General features: G+C 35.3%; 2 protein-coding genes across 8 annotated transcripts; both read right to left on the minus strand.

The window, feature by feature from the left end:
* Positions 1–2,491: 2,491 nt before the first annotated feature.
* Vrp1 (Verprolin 1) lies at positions 2,492–15,656 on the minus strand. 6 transcript variants are annotated; one of them, XR_002542189.2, is made up of 10 exons: positions 14,188–14,378; positions 13,219–13,432; positions 11,412–11,570; positions 10,933–11,003; positions 8,151–8,288; positions 7,100–7,198; positions 5,948–6,703; positions 5,223–5,400; positions 4,440–4,613; positions 2,492–3,667 (listed from the first exon to the last, which is right to left on the minus strand). XR_002542189.2 is itself a non-coding variant. In XM_022058191.2 (9 exons), the coding sequence occupies exons 2-9, from the start codon at positions 13,391–13,393 to the stop codon at positions 4,510–4,512; spliced, it is 1,680 nt and encodes a 559-aa protein (XP_021913883.2). In that variant the 5' UTR covers positions 13,394–13,432; positions 15,565–15,656; the 3' UTR covers positions 2,492–4,509. The 6 variants fall into 6 exon arrangements, 5 of the variants coding, with proteins under 5 accessions (XP_021913883.2, XP_087212610.1, XP_021913882.2 ...); XM_022058191.2 differs by lacking the exon at positions 14,188–14,378 and adding an exon at positions 15,565–15,656 and having other exon boundaries at positions 2,492–4,613; XM_087356484.1 differs by having other exon boundaries at positions 2,492–4,613.
* A 419-nt stretch (positions 15,657–16,075) lies between these two features.
* Blos1 (biogenesis of lysosome-related organelles complex 1 subunit 1) lies at positions 16,076–20,120 on the minus strand. Of its 2 annotated transcripts, none has more exons than XM_022058199.2 (4): positions 19,980–20,120; positions 17,818–17,890; positions 16,491–16,708; positions 16,076–16,242 (listed from the first exon to the last, which is right to left on the minus strand). In XM_022058199.2, exons 1-4 carry the CDS (start codon positions 19,993–19,995, stop codon positions 16,223–16,225), a joined length of 327 nt encoding a protein of 108 aa, XP_021913891.1. In that variant the 5' UTR covers positions 19,996–20,120; the 3' UTR covers positions 16,076–16,222. The 2 variants fall into 2 exon arrangements, with proteins under 2 accessions (XP_021913891.1, XP_021913890.1); XM_022058198.2 differs by lacking the exon at positions 19,980–20,120 and adding an exon at positions 19,615–19,937.
* Between the last annotated feature and the right edge of the window lie 856 nt (positions 20,121–20,976).

Consider the following 20,976-nt stretch of genomic DNA (forward strand, 5'->3'; position numbering starts at 1 on the left):
CTTTCCTATTTTATGAATGAAGCATAAACACTAAATCCAGTTGTTTTGACTTCCAGCTCATGACAGCCATGAGCTCCATCCACTAGAGTGAAGTGTGCCCAACCTTTAAAATTTTATTAGAATTGAGCTATAGATAATTACAGCAGAAAAATCCTACAAAAAACTTCAGTTTCCAAAAACTACTTGCTAAAGTTTGGAAGATTATTGCCACCCCAAGATTTGCAGTTATTGGATCTAACAGTTAGGCCACACATAAAAATGTTCATCATAGCAGTGATGTGCTACAATAACATTCTTCTTTGGATTAGGCTACTGGACAGCAACACTGAATTATAATCTAGATGTGCAAAGTTACCACATACACAAGTCACCAGGCTTGCAGCCAGCAAGTCCATTCACCTTCTCAACACTATCAGAAGGAAGTGAACAACCAGCCAGACAACCCAGAAGAGCATCTAGCAAAGAAACCAACCCATCAGGATGATGTTGGTGGTATGTGGCCACTCAGAATCTGGAGCCAGACACAAACTGGCTATGTCACCATGTTCTCTCAAAATTTGAATACCTAGTAACAATGTTCTATAACAAAGACTGTAACAGGTTAATATGAAAAGTACAAACCCACATTGTTGCAACCAAAAACGAAAGTGAAATCTGGAGCAGTATACAATCCCAGTGACACATACAAGTACAGGCAACCCTCGATTTATGCCCGGGATGAGTTCCTGGACGAACTGGCGTAAATTGAAACTCTTTTATAATGTAAATCAATGGGAAGTCAATGACATGCGTTCCCAACACCCAAACATTGACGAGTAATATAATGGCATTACATTTAAAGCTCTGAAATAACGTAAATTAAATGAAGGGAATTTAAAAAATATATTTTATACACTTACAATTGGCAATTCGTTGGTCCCAGCGATTGACTGCTATTCTTTCATGTGATTGATGTGTACAGTCATCTCTGCTGTTATGCGATAGTTGCATTCATGTAAGACGCCTACCTATAGAAAATCGCTTACTAAATAACTCCGGTACCTCCGTTGAGATTAAATTAGTCCTTTGAAAGTTTAAAGTGCCAGGAATGAAATTGCATAAGAGCTAACTCACATATGCAAAAGTTTGCAATTCACAAACAGATTTTAGCGATTCATCGATCTCATTGGAGCAAATTCGCGTTAACGAAACATACGTAATTGCAGAGATGATTGTATTTATAATTTTTATCCAAAATCAGTGATGTAAGAATTATGATTTATTATAAGAATCAGTACGAGATACATTGTAAAATGTTATAAATAATAGTAAAATATTTTTTTTTCACTTTTTGACTTTCTGGTTTCAAATTTGGCGTTATTCTGAATCGGCGCAAATCAAGGCTTACCTGTACTACGTACCGAAAGGTTGCCAATGTGAAATTACATGTGACCACATTGCACTTAATGTCACAGCTTAAAGATGTAACAGATCATGTATGTGGAAATAACATGTTTTCTATTTTAGAACATAATAACCATTAGTGCTACAAAGGTCCAAGTCTGCGACCTATGTGAGGAGTGTCAAGAATGCTATCTGGTGTGTATGATGAAAATTCTGTACTCAATGATAGTGGAAATGGACATATCAGAGAATAAGAAAAGGGAGCAGTTCACAAACATTTACAAGCAGAATGGTGTGAACATCACTCAAACTGTATAACATTAAAAAAGACCTAGATTCAGGAATATGATGTAGATATAATTTTTTGAACATGATATTTATGTTCATGCTAACAGCACTGATTCACATGATAAGAGAAAAAGATGAGAAGCCAGGTTCCACACCTAGTTCTTGTTCTTTACAAATAATTTCATGCGACATGTTACGAAGTGCATGGGGAGCCAAACAGAGGCTCTAACATTGCAGCTCTGGAATAACAATATGACTATACTAATGTTTCAGAATATAAAGATCACCCTGAAATACATAAACCTCTAAGATCCCACATGCTGCAGGCACAAGTAGGGACCTGCTGCATCTGTCTCTGTGGTTCAATAAGAAGTATATCATCAGCAAGTCACAAAACACCTCCACCATCTAAAATGGGAAAAACTGACTGCATAGAATCAAAATTTAAATCAGACAATCAAACTGTTCAAGATATTATGAATGACAGACAATGAGAACAAAGAACCTTACTAATATATAAAAGCCAGAGCACTGGTTCCCAAGCACTTAGGCAGAACTCCCTGTGCAACCAAAAGGAAACAGCAATTTTCAAAACATAACAACATATAAGTACCCCAAGTAAATCAGATCTGCTACATTAAGCTGTTGTTAATCAAACTACACAGATCCAACATCCTCAACCTCACTATACTCTTCTACTTGCACAAACTTCAACAATAAAATGCATTATTTAAAATGTTGGTCTTTAGAATGTTCTGATTGATGCACAAAAACAAACCACTTTGGTGATGAAAAAAAATATAATACCACAAATGTCATATAAGTCACACAATTCTTTTTAATGGCAGTGAGATAATGCACATGTACATTTTTAGTGACAATAACAAAGAATGTGTACTTGAGAACAGAAATGCGGTTTGGTTTCAAATGTACACAACTGTTTTTTTTAATCTTCTTACAAACACATGTACACAGCATCCAGTTATGCCAACATTTCCTTGCATTCTAGTTACTTTGGATTCACCAGTTTCAGCATGGATTGTACACTTGGCATCTGAAGACTTTATTTTGAAAGTCAAATTAAATATCAAAACAAATGTTTACTTCTTTCTCATTGAATCATGCCCAGTCATAAATTTCAATAACGGACTGCTGGACTGTTCACTGGAACTTCAAAATTGGCCACCTGTGGTTACATTAATGTTATTACCATGGCTGTTATACCTAATTAATCAAGATGAGTAATTATGTTACTGATAAGTAGTTAATACATGTTATTTTACATCATTAATTTGCACAATTCAGAAGTGAAAATGTAGCTTAAATATTACTGTGATCATCAAAACTTTATCAAATGGTCTCCACACTGTCCAAACTGCAAAATGTAATGAATTAATGTTTTCTTGTCACAGATTCAATATCATGTTTATTATTCACTTAATAAATTAATAAACCATTGTGAACCACTATTAGCAAAGTAATTTATTGATTAATCCATTATAAACAGTTAATTGATTATAAATGTTGACTGACAGACAGGCCTACCTATTCACCTAAGCTCTTAGAAAGTTACTAGAGTTAAAAATAAATACCTACAGCATTTTGTCAAATACCCCAAACACTTTTCCTTAAAAAAAAATGGAATGTGTGGCTTATTCGTGACAATGTTGGCAACAGTAATCATTCCAAATTCCATTATAAATGTCAAAACTTCCTGTTGATTTCGTATATCCATGTTGCCAAACCAAGTGCAGCCATAGAGTACAAGTGGATGTTAATCTGTAAGGTACTGAGGTGTCACGCATTCTGCTAAACATGCGCTTTTACGATCTCTCACAGTTGTGAAAAACTGAAAATAACTCAAGAGGGGAAGAAATCAGTAACTGCATGCTGATAGAAAATATTTTTAAGGAATGGCATGGAAGGGAAACAAAAGAGTTGATACTGCAAAGCACTGGTAGTCTGAGAGCTTCCTGAGAATAGAAAGTAAAATATCCTGAAAGAGAACAAAAGCATTGTAAATAAGCAACAAGCAGCAGTTCCAATGTGCAGTATAAATCAAATTGTGCCAGTTAAAAGCCCTAGCAGCAGCAGCAAAAGAACATGGAATCCAAGGTTTTGAGACAAGCTGATGATTGATGGTTAGAATGTTTGAAAAAAAAAATGTAATTATATTTATAGCTGCAATGCAAAAACAATACACAAAATGGATAACTACAGGGAAAAATAAGTTCACACCACCGAGGAAAATCAAGCCACTTTGCATGTGGACAACAAATGCGAGAGCATGAATTCTACCCACGTCGGTTAAAACGAGCTTTAATAAGTGTGGAACTGATGACGACCATCATGGTACAGGGGACGACTATTTACAGGACACAGATCTTCACCATGTAGTGGAGTGATAAATATTTTTACCTCAAGCTTGCACAATTTAATGTTTGATTTGAACACGTAACATCTTAGTAGTGACACAATGCCGCTGAAATATTAACATGCACCATTCTCATTCTGCAGGAAAACAGATCCTGCAAAATACAAGGCTGCAGAAGAAATAAATGAAGAACACCACATTTTAATTTAAAGTCACTATATACCAGAACGCTTGGTCTCAACACGTATATGTTAATACTTCAACCAATTCAAATAAAAAATTGTTATTTCTTAAGACATGGTGTGCATGGTTTCTTCAAGAATGAAGGGTATTTGAGAAAATACAGTAATATTTGTCTGCCCATTGACATTTATTGGCCAAGCTGAGACCGTACCTGCAGCTCCTTAGTCTTTATTATTTTAGCACCACACCAATTAAACAGCAGTCATCCTGAGCACAAGCTGCTAGCAGTTGGATGTATCACTACTGTACATCTTGCCACTCAACTGGATGTGTATGGGTGGCTGTGGGGCCTGTTGCTTAGCAGCATATGTTACCAACTGTTTTACTGAAAGAAAAGGGAACAACTGTATACAGGAAAAAGAAACCAAAAATATATCCATTTGTGATTCTTAGCAGGTTATACAGAAGGTAGAGGTTCCGTCTTACATAATATATTTTATTCCCAGTGAAATATATTACTAGGGCAACATGTACACTGCCAATGTACACAATTTCACATTAATTTTAATCATCTGACTAATAACTTCAACATTTAAGGAAATAATTACAATTCTACTGCCATTTCATATTACATATATATAATTTTGCCTCACATTATATTATAAATGTATCCATAAGGGCCTGAGAATGACCCTGCAAGGTCAAAATATGTCACCCTAATGACATTTTTGATTGTGAATAAAATGTACTGTGGAAAATGGAACCTGTCCCCTGAATGCATATTTTTGGTAAAGTCATTGCTAGCTGTGATGTGGCACGCACAACTTTGGAATTTCAGTGTACTCCAAATAGTACACCATTTCAATGTAGTTCATGTACTAGCACTGCACGATTATTTGAGCTGGTTTACTTTTTGTTGTTAATAAAACACATTCATATGCACTATTTCTATGCTGAGAGCTTAAATATAAATATATTCTCTTTTTTAACTTACCATTTCTACTGTTGTAAACTTTAAAAACCCTCTGGAACGGTTGCGGAGTTGGAAATTCATGCACAGAATGAAAACAGTCAGAAAACCTGGACTCTATTTCACTGCAAGATGATGATGCCCCATTTCGTATTGAAGTATTCCGAACTGGCGGAGGAGGAGGAGGAGCAGAACTTGGAACCTGAAACTCAGACACAATCAATTGTGGTTCAAATACATTTTCATATTGCATTTCCTTAGAAGTATATTTTATATTATTCTCTTAAAAAGAAGCTTCTATGTATACTTTTATAGCTCTTCAGCATTTAACATGCTTTAACATAAGAAACAACGTCAAAGAAGAGGTATCACATACTGATAACATCCAGAGTAATACATAAAGACAAGTATTTATACTAGATAAGACATACATGTATACATAATGACATGTGTAAGAGAAACACTGTATCATCGCCCTGATGACGGAGGCAGTATGACCTCTGAAACGTTGGTTAACATCGACCAGACTACACAGCGCAACAACCCAGAAGACAGAAATCTTCAAGAGAAACACTGTTACAATGTGTCCAAAAAAACAAGAAGTATTTAAAATACAAACACTTAAACTGAATGGAAAAACTATTGCACTTATATTTAATAATTATTTTCTTACAGATATCAATCTCTTTTTTGGATTTTATATAATCCTCTTAAGTGAGTGAGTGTTATTCTGGATTAACTGTACTCACGGCTGGAGCCAGTCTTGTCTGTGCTGAGGGCGGATGAGGTGCAGGTGAAGTTCTATGCGGGGGTGGTGGTGGTGCAGATGTTGGCGGCGGTGGTGGTGGACATAGCGGAGGATTTACTCCTCCACCTAATGACCGAAATGGGGGTGGTGGTGGTCGGGCCACAGGAGGTCTTGGGGGAGGCGCCATTCCAGATCTATGAAAACCTGAAGATGGCGTTGCAGGAGGTTGCGGAGCAGATGACTTCAATCCATGATGACTTAAATTTGAGGGCAATGTTGCAGTTCTTGGGGGAGGAGGAGGATTTGTACGATATTGATGTAATGAGTCCTGGGACTGATGGAATGATGGTAAAACTGAATTGCCTCCACGGTAATTCCCTAGATTCTTTGTTGATGGTGGAAAAGGAGGACCCTGAGGAGGAGCAACAGGCGGTGATCTTGGCACACGCATACTCTGTGCACGTGTCACAGGAGGTCTATTTGTGTTTCCCACTGTACCATTTACTATTAGTTTCTTAGGAGGTGGCGACGGTTTATTGGTGATGCTGGCAGCATTTGGAGCAATACCAGGAGGTTTGGGTGCCAAGTTTGGCTTACCGTAACCCCCTACAGGTGGTTTGCTGGGAAGGGAAGGAGGACCACCACTATGTAGGAAGCTTCGGTTATTCACGTGATCATGGTTGTTGAAAGTGCTGTTACTTCCTGTCCGTACATTTAAAGCTGAGCTACTGCCTGTCAGTACAGAATCTGATGTGCTCTGAAACAAACAGCAATATAATGTCTATACAGCTTTTTATACACACACACAAAGTTTTTTAACATCCAAATACAGAAGTATGAAATTTGGTGCATATATTCTCAGTGTTCTTTGGTTACTGGCTTGCTTAACAAACATGTATCACACCACAGGTTATAAAGACAAATGAGAAATTATTTATGTATATTTCTGTACAGTTTTGATGGTATCAGCCCTATGCTGGTCCTTATTAAGGACATTCAGGAAGTAAACAATTTCTATTTCCAGGACATGGTGCTCATTCATGTTTTATCCTATCTGAAACGTATTATTAAATGCTTAAAATATACATTTAATAGGCACTGTGGTATGTTAGGTGTATTAACAAATCTGGAAAATTTATAAATATATTCTTACTGTAGGCATAGAAGGTTTCTGTGTAGATGGAGGAGGCTGCGGGGGAGGCCCTCTGTTTTTAACATCTCCTGGAAACGGTCTGCGGACAGGATCTTCGCTCTTAAGAACAAAAGATAAATTTCAGTACGTCAGTATGTTGAACTAAGTTTTGTTCACAAATTTCAATCTCTTGAGTAATGAATAATGAATTGGAATACACATTTGGACAGCAGTCTATATAAGCTGTTGGATTATTTCATTTAATTTTGAATATTCAATACCGGACCACTATAATCCATACTTCATACAGGTGCGCCATGAGGATAATAAAACTATGAACAGGATGCTTTTTTTAGCAACTACGTTTCAGTAAAAATTAATTAACCATTTATTCTCAAAATTATATTCTTTTGTATTTCAAATCCCCTTAAAAATGAAAAAAATTAAAGGGTCTTCTTATCATATTTCTGGAAAAGTAAACTTTTATATTACGCCTTCAAATTATCATAAAATGGGCATCTCCTCAATCCTGTGGCACATAAAATTATTAGGCAGAAATAGACTGTTTTGTCACTACCTACTAAACATGGTTTACTTTTAATATTAAAGCTGTCCCTAAGGTTAAATATCAAAACCATGCATTCTTAAGCTCAGCACTACACAAAGGTAAATGACCATCTTCATTCTATGGTCACTTTACAACCAGAGAAAGAACTCCCATCACCGGAAAGGAAGCTGGGTGGATCCCAGAGCCAGTATGGACACAGTGGTAAAGAGAAAAGTCCCTACCTCTGTTTGGAATTAAATTTTGGGCATCAAACACATAGGCAAGCATGAGAGACTGAGCTATGTCAAACATAGTCATTACTGCAATGGTTGTTATTACTGCCGTTCTTCAGCACACACTGACGTACGTACAAGAAGTGAATACAAGTAAATGCAGCTGGGCCAGAAAACCATCACCTCATGCCAACCGTATTTGATGCTCACAAATGCGGAACACATTATATATTGGAAATTACACACATATCTCAATATAATATAAATAATTAATAAAAACTATTGTACCTACCCCTGTCGCAGATGTTTCATTGAACTTGAATCCAGGTCTACTGAGGACAGATTTATGATTTTTTGGAGCACAGCCATGCTGATTCCGACCACATCCAGGACTAGCAGACGGTATGTGCACTTTACTGCTTAGTCCATTCTACCATGCAATTACAAGATCCATTAAAAAACAATGCTACACTCCATGCAAATACATGCATACTATAGGCTCTCACTCATATCTGACTAATGACAGTTGCAATGTGTATTGTTCACATACAAGACAGATTAAACTAACAAGATGCTATGATCTGGGATGGCAAGAATTTTAAAATAAATGTAAGTCAAACTACTAAATAAAGCATGGCTACATTCATCTATGATATGGTTAAACCAACTTGATTATGAAAACAGATAATTACTTTTATTATCAGTAACATTTTATGAATCCTTAAAAAAAGGTTTACTTTGTACCAAAATTGTCAATTATTTTACAATCAAGCAATTAAAATCATGTACGTCACACATATAAATTTATATTTTAATAAATTGATTTTAAAAATGCTGTGTCACTGAACGTTTTAGTTTTCTGACACATCATGTTAAGCAGTGTCATTCAATTTGTACAACATGGCAATCTTTTCCATAAAATGCCACACAAATACTGTCAGAACCACCAACATTTTTTATTCTCAGTAGAATGTTTATAAGACTGTATTATGCTAAGGAAATGGAAAACATGACATGTACATGTTAATGTAAACTATTCAAATTCATAAATTACACATAATAAATGTATATAATTTGCCATAATCACAAGCCATAAGCTTTTTGATGCTCCTGTATCTGAGCAAATATCATTATTAACGAAGTAAAAGTTCAATAAAATTATCTGCTTGTATTCTTCAAATAAACACTATCTCACAAAACATAAAGTTCAACAGACGTGAAATATAATTTTGTTTCTGTCAAAACTATTTTATGGGTTTATAAATATCTTGATTACTTACACCAGTGCTAAATGGGTAACTGAGAGCCAGTAGTTCCCAACGTCTGATTCACAGACCAGTAAAACAGTAATGGGATTTCTAAGGTCTGTCATGCTTTCTATGTTCAAACATTAAATGTCAAGTGACAGACATATTTATTGAAGCCATTGAAGTCAAACATCTTGGTGATGTTACAAGATTCAATTTAACCTTAGAGTGGGACATAAAAACTTTCAAATTCACTAATATAATAAAACGTAACACAAATGCAAGACTTCTTACAGTGAAGACAAAACTGGTTTGAAGAAGGTGCAACAATTTAGAAGACTAGAATGACCTCCATCTTCCAACTTTGGGAATAATTCATAAAACCATGCTTTGCTATTAGCAGATTCCAAATTATTTGAACAGGTAAGAATGAATTTACTAAAATATAAAGTTTATCTTGCAAACAGTTTTAACTTGGTACACCTTAGACAGTGATGAACCTTCAGGTTCCATAAAGAAAGTGGGCTATTCTTAGACAAGCCGAGTATATGACCGACTATTCAAAGAATTTCCTGCACCACAGAGAGAGTGACTGGCACCTCAGATGATAAAAATTAAGTGTATGAATCACCATGTATTTATTTTCCAATGTTGTCAAAAGATATTCTGGCTATCTAATCAATACTGGGAGCCTATCTTGAAGGTTGAACACCATTAACACCAAAGCAATCAAGGCTTATAAATGGAATGTGATTATATATATATAGTCCGTGAGCCTGCAAAAATTAATTTTCCTGAGCTTTACCATAAACTCAAGTATCCATTCTTAACCACTGTTTATATTATGCATTCTTCACAAGAGTCATCAAATTCCCCACCCAACTCTGTTGGCAGCAATGACATAATTTGACATTATATTATGATAACCACGCAAGAAAGAAAACAGAAAGGAAAACTGCATTAGGCACTTAAGTTGATGCAAAGTGTCATCAAGCTATAATATAAAACACACAACAAAATCAAAATCACAAACACGTAAGACAAACACCATATTTACTCATATAAATAACCTCATTTACCATTTCTCTTCCAAAATCTGTATGCAGGTCATTGCTATAATATATATGAATAATGAATTCATAAAAATTACATGTGTGTGTGCATGTCTTTCAGCCAAACTGTTTTACAGTGTGCACAAAGTTGCCAAATAACAATCACCATACAAAACGTCAATAAACCGCATGACTGCCATGTAAGTATTACTTTTGTTAGAATATTAAATAAAAAGAGTGAGATGTCCTTCTATGATAAGACTTATTTCATGAAGATCTGATCTCACAATTAATTAAATCAATAAGAGGGTGAGTGAGTACACAAGCAGACACAAAACAAACAGTGGTATCATAATCTTACCCTCATTTAATATAAGGAAAATAGAGGCTATGGATTGGCAGAAGGGTGTGGAGGTATGTAAGCCTGTCATTCATGTAGAAATGAAGAAGAAAAAAAAGAGAGATGAGGAGGAGGGGAAAGGCAAGAGGAGACCACTGTGGGTATAGCAAGTAAGCAGAACAAACTACGTTGCATAAACTGACCTACCAACTTTATTCACTGGTGCCTGGACAAGCCCACTTTTACAATTTCATTTCATGCACCAGTGTCACTACTTTTTGCCCAAGCTTGAAGTCATCATTTCTAACTGCAGTAACATATGCACAACTGTCATAATGATTAAGCTGATGAAGTCACAGCACTGAAAAATCAATGATTTATACTGTACAGCAATCAAACAGAACATATAAAAAATATATATACATATAAAAATACCTGTGATGATGATAAACTGGGTTTTTCTGATCCTGAGCTTCTAGACATGCTCTGAGACGTGTTACTGGCATCTATAGATTAGAAATAAAATTTGGTTAATGACTTATTCATGAAAATATTTTTCAACTGGTCTCTCAGCAGCATTACACACCAAAGTATAAATCAATTAGTGATATGCAATTCACCGACAACCTAATAAAAAAATGGATAATTTTATTTTTTGTGGTCTGATAGCAAAACTGTGATTAACTTTGGCACAGCATAATAGTATCCATTAAAATAAAAATTCATAAAATAAAAATGTTAATTATATTTTCACATATGAATACTATCTTTGCCTATAACTATCACACTTTAGATGCATTTCAGAACAATGACAGGAAGTTATGTATCCTGTAAATACAATTTTTGTTATATTCAACTTCATTCTAACAAAATATCACAGAATAGAAATTGCATCGTACAATCTCAATACTTACTGTATCCTCGTCCAGTGGGCTTCAGTTTGGGCATTCCACCTGCAAAAAGTCCACCAAGCCCATTTCGTGACATGTCTGAAGCACCTCCATAATTGTTGCTTCTAGGATTACTGCTACTGCTACTCTTATTATTACTGTTGGAGACACTGCTCACTTGACCTACAAAAAGTAAATTAAACAACATGACAAAATATAAAATACAAATCTTTAATAAACACAAGACAAAGATAAAACAACATAAGCACATAATCAAGACACAGACAGCAGATAAAACATCTAAAAGATTTTACCATGCCCTTTTATTATTTTAATGAATTTTATCTAATTTATAAAATTAACATATTACACATGTTTACATTAGGGAGGTGCACTCGCTTACACTAGCAAACTAATGTAGAATGAACCTGACAATGACTGTGTAACAGACAAAGTATGTTGTTCCAGTGAAGTGCTACAATATGCTACAATACAATAAATTACAATAGAGCAAGAGCACAATAAATACTGATGTAAATGTGTGATGAGTGATGGTATAATGCAATCACACTTAAACAATCATTGTAATTAACATACCTTTTCAGTTAGGCATATGAATGTTTACTATAATCAAAATTCATCATGCCTTGTGTATGGTCCCAGGCCTGAACCATTCCAACAACCCAAAAAAAAACCATCACTACATACATGAATCTCTCAAAATATATAATTGATGACAGAAGATTAATATCAACATAAATATATTTCATGAGGAGGATCACAGGATACTCTCTTTCAGGATGATGATGGAGGAGGCAAGGACCTCTGAAATGTTCATAAACTTCTTAAAGACTACACAGTGCTCCAACCTATATGACAGCCACCTTCATAGCATGATACATAGTTTATCAAGAGTGGCACATAGAAACAACCATACTTACATCATTACTGGATTTCCTTTAAAACTGCTATCCTATGCAGGAAACAATGTGTTAAATGTTATGACCGTATCTTCCATTACCAGTACCTCCATCTGCTACCCAGTTCGTCATATGAATGATCGAATGTACATTCAATTATTCTTCAGACTAATTCCATTTAATGTCATTATTGCAAATCATAAGTTAAACCACTGTTCCCATGTGCATGAGTTGAGACTTAGCCATCTTTACCATTGACACTGCTGAATATGCAAATACTACATGATCCCCTTATCACAGGTCCCCAAGACAGATATAAATCCACTGCTACATAGTAAAATATTACTTTCTTTTGTGAGGTAACTTCTACATACAATCCTTAACTGTGGCATTATTGTAAGAGAACCATCACAACTACAAAGTAGGATCCATTGCAGGTAAATAAACAGTTTTTAAGTTAGGTGTTCAAACCTTTAAAGTCTATGGGAAATACAGGTTTTATCAATTAATATCTCTGAATTTTGCATTTATGGGCTCATATAATTTTCAGAGTAAACTCGGATTATTTCCTTTAACAGCATTAAAAAATTGTAATACTGACAGAATACAGAATTTTGTCTGAAGTACAGATTGAACTCTTATATATTATTTATATGAAATTTGGCTTCAAGGGGTTAAATTAAAAAATGACACCACCTTATAATTACTGCCCTGCCTTAAAACCCAGTACAATATTCTTGCAGCAAGCTATATGCTGTGATATTTCAGATTTCTAAGGAAAAACTCAAAACTCAAATATTATGTGACCAACTGCAGCTCAATTCTGTTATCACAAATAGAAAAGATGTTTGATAAGTCAGATGCACTCAAGTTCACCCCTAAAGAATACCCATGGGGAAGTTAGAACTTACCTATCATGGGTGAGCTACGATCATTTGTAACAGTTTTCTTCAACGTGGTTCCTTGACGTATAGAATCCAGCAAAATATTTCTACCTTCTCCATCTGCATGTAAAGTTTGGGGGCCTCCTCTCCCAAATGTCGGTGCTGGTGGCCCAGGTGGAGGTGGAGGGGGCGGAAACGGCATACTGCTAATCCCACCTCACCCACTATGGGAAATTCTGACCTGTAAAATGAAACACAGGAAAAGTATAGACTTCTACGATATGGGAACTTATACATAAACTGCAACTCTCTACTGCTTTCCCATTATGACAACACATTCACAACGTCTGATACAGCACTTAAAATTCTTACACTCCTTTCAACATAATGGAATCTTACATCAGAGCAAACATGTAAATTACAAGCACAGATCTTGGATGACTCATGTGCAAGAGTACCCATGCCCTACCTTAAGAAAGAACGAATGTGAGAAAAGTTCAAAGGTGTAAAACAACTTTTAAAAATATTCCTAACTGACATTACGAAGAAAATTTATATTTTAATGTCACTGATAAATGTAAACCATGCCTCCTGTTAATAATTAGTATGTGCAAACCACTGCTTGTTGGCCCTCTCACGACGTTCGTATACTTGAAACCGTAAAAGCCATATGTTACAGAATAAAGGCAGGGAGAATTAAAATGTAACTATTTACCAATAAACTCAACTACACTAATAAATTAACACGCAACACAGTTTTCTTCTCCATACAAGGACACCAAGGTTGTTATCTTTTATATCAAAACGACTTACACTATTTTAAGCACTGTCACTTTTATTCATATACAAATATATGTGGACGTACATTATCATGTACCAGTAACATTCAAATTAATTTTAATTACTTCTGACCACTCTCAAGAAATACGCTTCGTGCGAGAATTTTCGGCCATTACTACAAGGTATCATAACTGTAGACGTCCTCTTGACACTTACTTGAATTTCACTGTTCTTATTTAAAATAAAGGAACTTCTTCACGTTTACATATTCACACATTTTCTATCATTAATTACATATAACTTAGCTGATATCAAAACCATTCAAGTGAAGTACTGATAAATATTAAATACACATCCGCTTTCTACTGCTCCACCTTGCACCAATATGGCCGTCTTGGTGGGTGGGATTATGGGAGTGTAATGGATAGATAGTGTGTGGTGCTGGTCTTTAGTTCTGGTAATTTTCCTGCTTGATGTATCATGATGTCAAGTTCGCACTAAACAAAATACGCATATTGGCTGTAGAAGTGCTTTGAACACTATGAACGCATTGAACATCTGGATTATGTTTACCATTTAAGGAAATTCTATTATGGCTGTCCTGAACCTTGTAGTGAATATAATCACTACATAAAATATGTCCATATGTGCTTGATTCACAATAGAGGTAGAGATTTTTCTCATTGTCACTTCTGCCTTCTATAGAAATTTTACCTAGTGCTATCTCACCAGGGATGTCAGAATGTAAAATTGACCACCCACTGTATCTAATGTTACAGCTATTCCTCCTACATGCCTTGTGTAGTCTTACAAATTGACATTCCACCATCACTCAGGCTCCATACAGCAGGAAATCAAAATAATTTACTCATTAAATGTCATTCCCTCCTTCAATCAAATTTACACTTTCTGGCACATTATAGACTTGTATATTATTCAGCTTACTGCCATATAAAGATATTGTTCCCCAGCTTCTTATTGCACTTTGAACCACACTGTCTTTAAGATAAGTTGTTATAATTCAGTTTCAGTGCATATCATATAAAAGTAAGACAAACTTTTTAAATGAAAGTGGAGATAAAGCATGAACTACATTTGTTGCTGAAGTCATATGTTTGATATGTGAAAATGAATCCCCTGAACTGATTAAAATTCACTCATTATAGTAGTCTTCCCTGATGGCTGTGAACGTAATGTTCTGAGATTTCAGGATCTAACAGCAATTATGAACATGGCTATCTTTTGGGTTCCTGCATTGCATATTCTGGTAGATTTCTACTGAGGTTCCACTGCCCTGATGATGGGTGCAGGAAGCACCTCTGCAATATTCGTAAAATTCAACCAGGCTGCATGATGCAACAACCAAGAAAACGGCCATCTCTAAACGTAATATTGTTACTAGCATTTGCTAGCTATAAAACCAAATTCAACTAGAGTGATTTGTCTGAGACTTGTGCATGTAACATAATCAGACAATCTATAAAAAAAAGTTGAGTGGAACCACGGTTCAGGAGAATCTGACGTAAATACGTCTCTGTAATGTAATAATTCTTATATAAGATAAGTACTTGTGAAATTCGAAAACGTTTTTACCAGCACAATATTTTCTACTCTACGACACACTTCTACAAGCGATTCACAGCTCAGCTCTTTCCGCAATAACAAAAGCGGACTGTTGATGGCAGTAATACAATGCCGAGTAAACAGATGATGCAACAATTAGTTTCTTAGGTAACATAACAGTGCACGCAGGAGTTCATATACAAGCTGACCATTGTCGATCCATATTTACACATTGTTGGTATGGATCTTACACAACTTCGTTACGCTTTTTTGCCAAATTACCCTTCCGAATAGACGTATTTACGTCAAAAACATTTGCATACAAGTACAAATTCAAAACTTTAGAGAGATTGCCAGATTCTGAAGTGGTGGAATTTTACACTGCATTCATTTGACAGATTACTTGGCATGGCTAAATTCTAGATAAAAAAATCAACTTCATAACAGATCCAAATGAGCAGGGAAGTGGATCTTCCTAAATGCAGAAAATATAAGTTAAATATTCTGTTTATGGTAGGTAGCTGACAAAAATAATTAAGAGTTTTCATAATTATAAAAAAATTTATTTGTCACTGATACCATAATTATTCCAATGAATTACCATGACAGGGAAAACATGAAGTTGATGAAAACTAGGTACAATATTTACAGCTTTCCTGGTAAAACAAATGTAGTGAATGTACAAAAACTATGTTGTTTCTTGAGTTACTGAAAAAGAAAGAAAAACTGCATTATTCCATCCAAAAATAAACTAGAGTGAAGTTCTCATTTAAGACTTGGGAGTCAGGAGATCTGAGCACCAAAGTGACGAACATTTTAAGTATCAGCTTACTGTCTTTGCGTAGAAAAGACCTCTGAAACCATGTGAGGTAGTTCAGATTTGTTGCAATAATGTCAACTAAAACATGACGTTCCATATTTGTGCCACTGAGCTTAGCTCAGTAGTAGCAACTCACCTTTATATGCATACTCTAGAGCACTTGTAATTGTCCTCATATCTCCCTCTATGCTGTGAGCCCAATTCTCAGCATCTCCAATCTCTTTAAGTGCTCCACTAAAACTTTCAACAAGATTAACCCACTGCTGTGTCTGTTTGGCAAAGTTTGTTGCACTATGATGAAGTTGCTTGGCTTCTGCATCAAGTCTCTTTTGATTTAAATAAGCTTGAGCTACTCTGTGGTGGATGAAGAAAAGTATGACTATAATTTGTACTCTTCACCAAATAGTTTATGAGCAATCAAAATCAAGGAGGGTCACTTGGATGGGATATGTAGTGCAGTTGGACAGATAAGAAATGCATGAAACGTTCAATGGAAATCCCCAAGGTAAGAGCACTTGGGAGAACTTGCGCACAGATGCGAGGAAAATATTAAATCCATAAAAAGCAAGGAATATCTTACTGACAATCACCTGCTTAAGGCCTCTGCTTCATGGAATCAGTTAACTCAATAAAACACAACGAATATATGAGTTTCAAGGTTATGCATGCTGTAGCTGATTCATTTCTATAGCCAGTGATTAACAACAATAACATGATAAACCATTTGTACCAGTTTCTAAATTTGAGGCCTACTTCATACTGACAATACCTATTTAATCCCAATAATGTGATTTAATTTAGGTTTTATTTAAAGATAACTACCCTAACACTTACAACTCAAACTTAATGCAACTGACAATTGTTCTTACAACATACCAAATTCATTACTAGCATGAAGGAGGGGCAATGACCTTGGAGTTGTTCAACTGAAACATTGGTTACATTAAGTTCTACAATGTTTTTATAATATGGCATGAATGCCTTTTTGTTCACATTAAGTTTTGATACAATTACACTATTTACAGAGAAGGTGGGGTATCTCATTCAGTATAGTGACTGACTACAGATTAGATGACTGGGGTTTGAACCCCAATGGGGGCGGAGGATTTTTCCTCTACACTCTGGGGTCCACCCAGCCTCCTGTCCAATGGGCACCAGGGTCCTCTCCCATGGGTAAAGCACAGCTGCCCACTCACCCTCATCTTGTGTTGAGCTTAAGAATAGGTAGGAGCTATACCTACTCTCCCCTCAAGCGCCTACATGGCATGTAACAGCACAGCTTTATTTTTTTTCTTTACACTACTTACAGGCAGATATCTGTAGTTACATGTATGGATTAGCAAGCAACATTATACCATGTTCTCTTCTTAATAGATGCCCATATATTTTGCTTTCCTTGGTTTACCAACATTTTACTGCATAATGTTTACTTCGCTGTGTAAAAGTATGAATTTGATAATTACCCAACATTAAGATGGTCTACAAGGGCTTGGGTTAAATTATTGGCAGCAGCTACTGCTTCTTTTCTTTTTTGTTCTGTAAACAAACAAAATTATCAGAAAAACAAAGCATTACACTTCTGAATAGTCAAAAATGGTTCAGTCTGAAGAACATACATTCACAATATCTGTATTATACTTTTCTCTCTCTCTTTCTCATACCTCACTTTTTATCTTAACTTGCATGCACCTTTTATTTGGTGTGTATGCCCAAACTTTTCAGGCATGCAATTTTTTTAGATTATGAATAATGAACCAAGAATAATTAGGGTATCCATTGCTGTACACCATATGCAATACTGGAAAGTAACAAGTGTATCAAGCATTAGTTGGATAACACATTTTGTATTTCCTGGATATATATAGAACAAAATCTGTTGAATGACCGCAATGGTCTTCAGATCTCAGTCCACCGTACTACTACTGGGGCTTTGTGAGGGCACACATGTAATCAGAGAAGATTAACAGGCTACATCTTCATGAACATGTCACTGAAACATGATGTCCTTAAAACATGCATTATTAAATTTAGATATGTTCTGAACATGATGAAAGGTACACTGAACACATCTTGTGCTTTCCTAAAATGCACAACTTTCTTAAGACTCTGGGTCATTCTGAATAATGTATAGGGTTACATATCCCAGTTTTGAGATCTATGGTTCTTTCCTAGAGCCGAACAGCCTTTTATATAGTTCTTTTAAGCAACAAAATGTTACTAAACATAAAAAGAAGTCAAAAACAGCACTGTATTAAAAACAACAAAAATAGACAAAAATATTATATTTGTTTCTGCCTTTATCCCAAAGCACTCACATCATAGATGGGGCAGGTTTAATCATAAAAAGCAAGGCCTAGAACAGACATTAATAATGAGGTTGAGTATTAACCATAAAAGTTTTTTGCTTCATACACTAAACTTTAGTTTCAAATAGAATAGGAATAATATTAGCAGCCATGAATTTCATGTATGCAACATTTCGTGTGTGTGAAAAAACTGTTATGGTTCTGCTTCCTATCTACTACAATTCTGGTGCTTGTGGTCCCAGTTTCTTAAGACCATCAGTTATGAAATACAAAATACTTATTTTATATCAGATATTTTTCTATCCTGTGAGACTGCTTTCAACTGTGTGGGATATGAGGCTCTAATCACAATGAGTACAAAGTCTTCTGGGTTGTAGTGCTGAGACAGCCACATGCTTTCAGCTGGGCTGATATTTGTTACAAATAATCTTCAAATATAAAATAAAAGTTACTATCCCACATTAACCAGCAGAAATTATTATACATGTCTGCCTTGCAGTCTTTAGGCTGCAAAAACTACAGGTGTGGGTGGACAGATGGGTCAGTGTATGTAGGTAGCAATACATCTAATCAAAAGTTAAATAAGATTATGAGTGTTGTTCATAAGTCTATAATGCATGGTGTTTATTATATGTACAACCTAATTTAATATTCAATAACTTTTAACATTTTGTCCAGTGTGTTTGGGGGTTCGGTCTGATTCTTAGAAAAAAGAAGAGCTATTATTTCCCTTAATAGCGTTAACAAATTGATCTCTGTAATGGAGACATATTATATTTCTTTGTGATAGAAAATAAATTTTTCGATATTATTTGGATTACCTTCATGTCTCCAAGGATTAAGACCAAGGAACGTTTAGGCTACTCCAAAATAGCAATAATTTTTTTCGGACAACGGAACGAAGGCAGTGGAATCGCAATTTTTTGAAGCTGAAAACAAAATAATCACACAAACCTTGCTTCTCTTTTCTAGAAGCTTGTTTTGCTTGATGTTCCTTTACCATTGACGAAAGCATATTAAAATACAATACCCAGAACTAATATATGAACATACAACGCATTTCCTAAAAAAGAACTTCTACTATTCCCGATGCCCTTTAGCAGCCAATTACGAACATAATACTTTCTGAGATCACGTTTATCACGTTTCTTGGCCAATCCTGTCAAAGTCGAGCAAATACACCACATAAACAAATTCCAATACTATTCTTTATTACCAAACCCTTATATGCCATACTATCAAACAGAAGACACACGTCCGGAAGTTACATCGAGCAGACAACCTTACAAACGAAAATCCATAGAATAATACCATCATACCCTCGCTAAGACGCATGGTGTTGAGCTATTCATGTTACTCAGTAAATAATTTCATATATTGTTATAGACGGAAGAAAATCTCGTAAACATTTTTTCTACTGAAATTCTGGTGACTTTTACATTGTGGCACTACCTTAAATTAAAAGTGCTACAAGCAATACATGTTCCTTACCAACATATAAACATATAAAGACAACAAAACAGGAAGTTTCCAATAGGCCTACATAAAAAACATAACTGGCAAAGTACAATCAACTGATAAAATAAAACCAATGTATATAATACTGAAATGAAATATTCCCTCAAAATTTTTGCTTGCAATAATTATTTTTTAACATCTACTTTTACACAAACCTCCTCAATATTGATACCAATTTTACATTGCTTACAAAGAAAGCAATGCCTAATACCTATACATTTCTCTGCAGATTTCTCATTAAGTATGTGGTATCTATATATTTCTCTGTGCCCTTTATGCAGCACACCTTAATGTAACTGGGGAATAATATTAACATTTTAGTTAAGTATCTCAGCATTGAGTCTACATGCTCCATCAGTTGTGGCAGACAGTTTTTAGTAAAGTGAAGACAGAATTCAGCTAGTAACATTGGTCACTGTACATTAATACATTCAGATACAACTGATATTTTCTCTTTTTATGCAATCACTATTCATCATATACCAAAGGTCTATGTGTCAGTATTATGATAACTGATGTTTGTGGTGCTTGCTGCCGTCATCATCAGGGCGATAAGCAAGTACCTCTGAAATGTTGGTAAACTTCTGCCACACTACATAACACAACAACCCAGAAGACAGCCATTTTCATGTTTGCCACTAAGAGAACCTGAAATGTCACAAAATAAATACTTGTGGTGTCTGAATAATTCTCATCATCTGCTGTGACAAGACAAGATGGTGACACTGGATGCTTGTTGCATATAGCGTTTTCTGGGAGTCTTCCTTCCGTTTAAGAAAGTACAATGAGTGTTTAATT

The sequence above is a fragment of the Zootermopsis nevadensis genome, unplaced genomic scaffold (genome assembly GCF_977971745.1).
Source record: "Zootermopsis nevadensis isolate Lab colony 2312 unplaced genomic scaffold, Znev_1.0 Znev_ptg000002l, whole genome shotgun sequence".
Lineage (NCBI taxonomy): Eukaryota > Metazoa > Arthropoda > Insecta > Blattodea > Termopsidae > Zootermopsis > Zootermopsis nevadensis.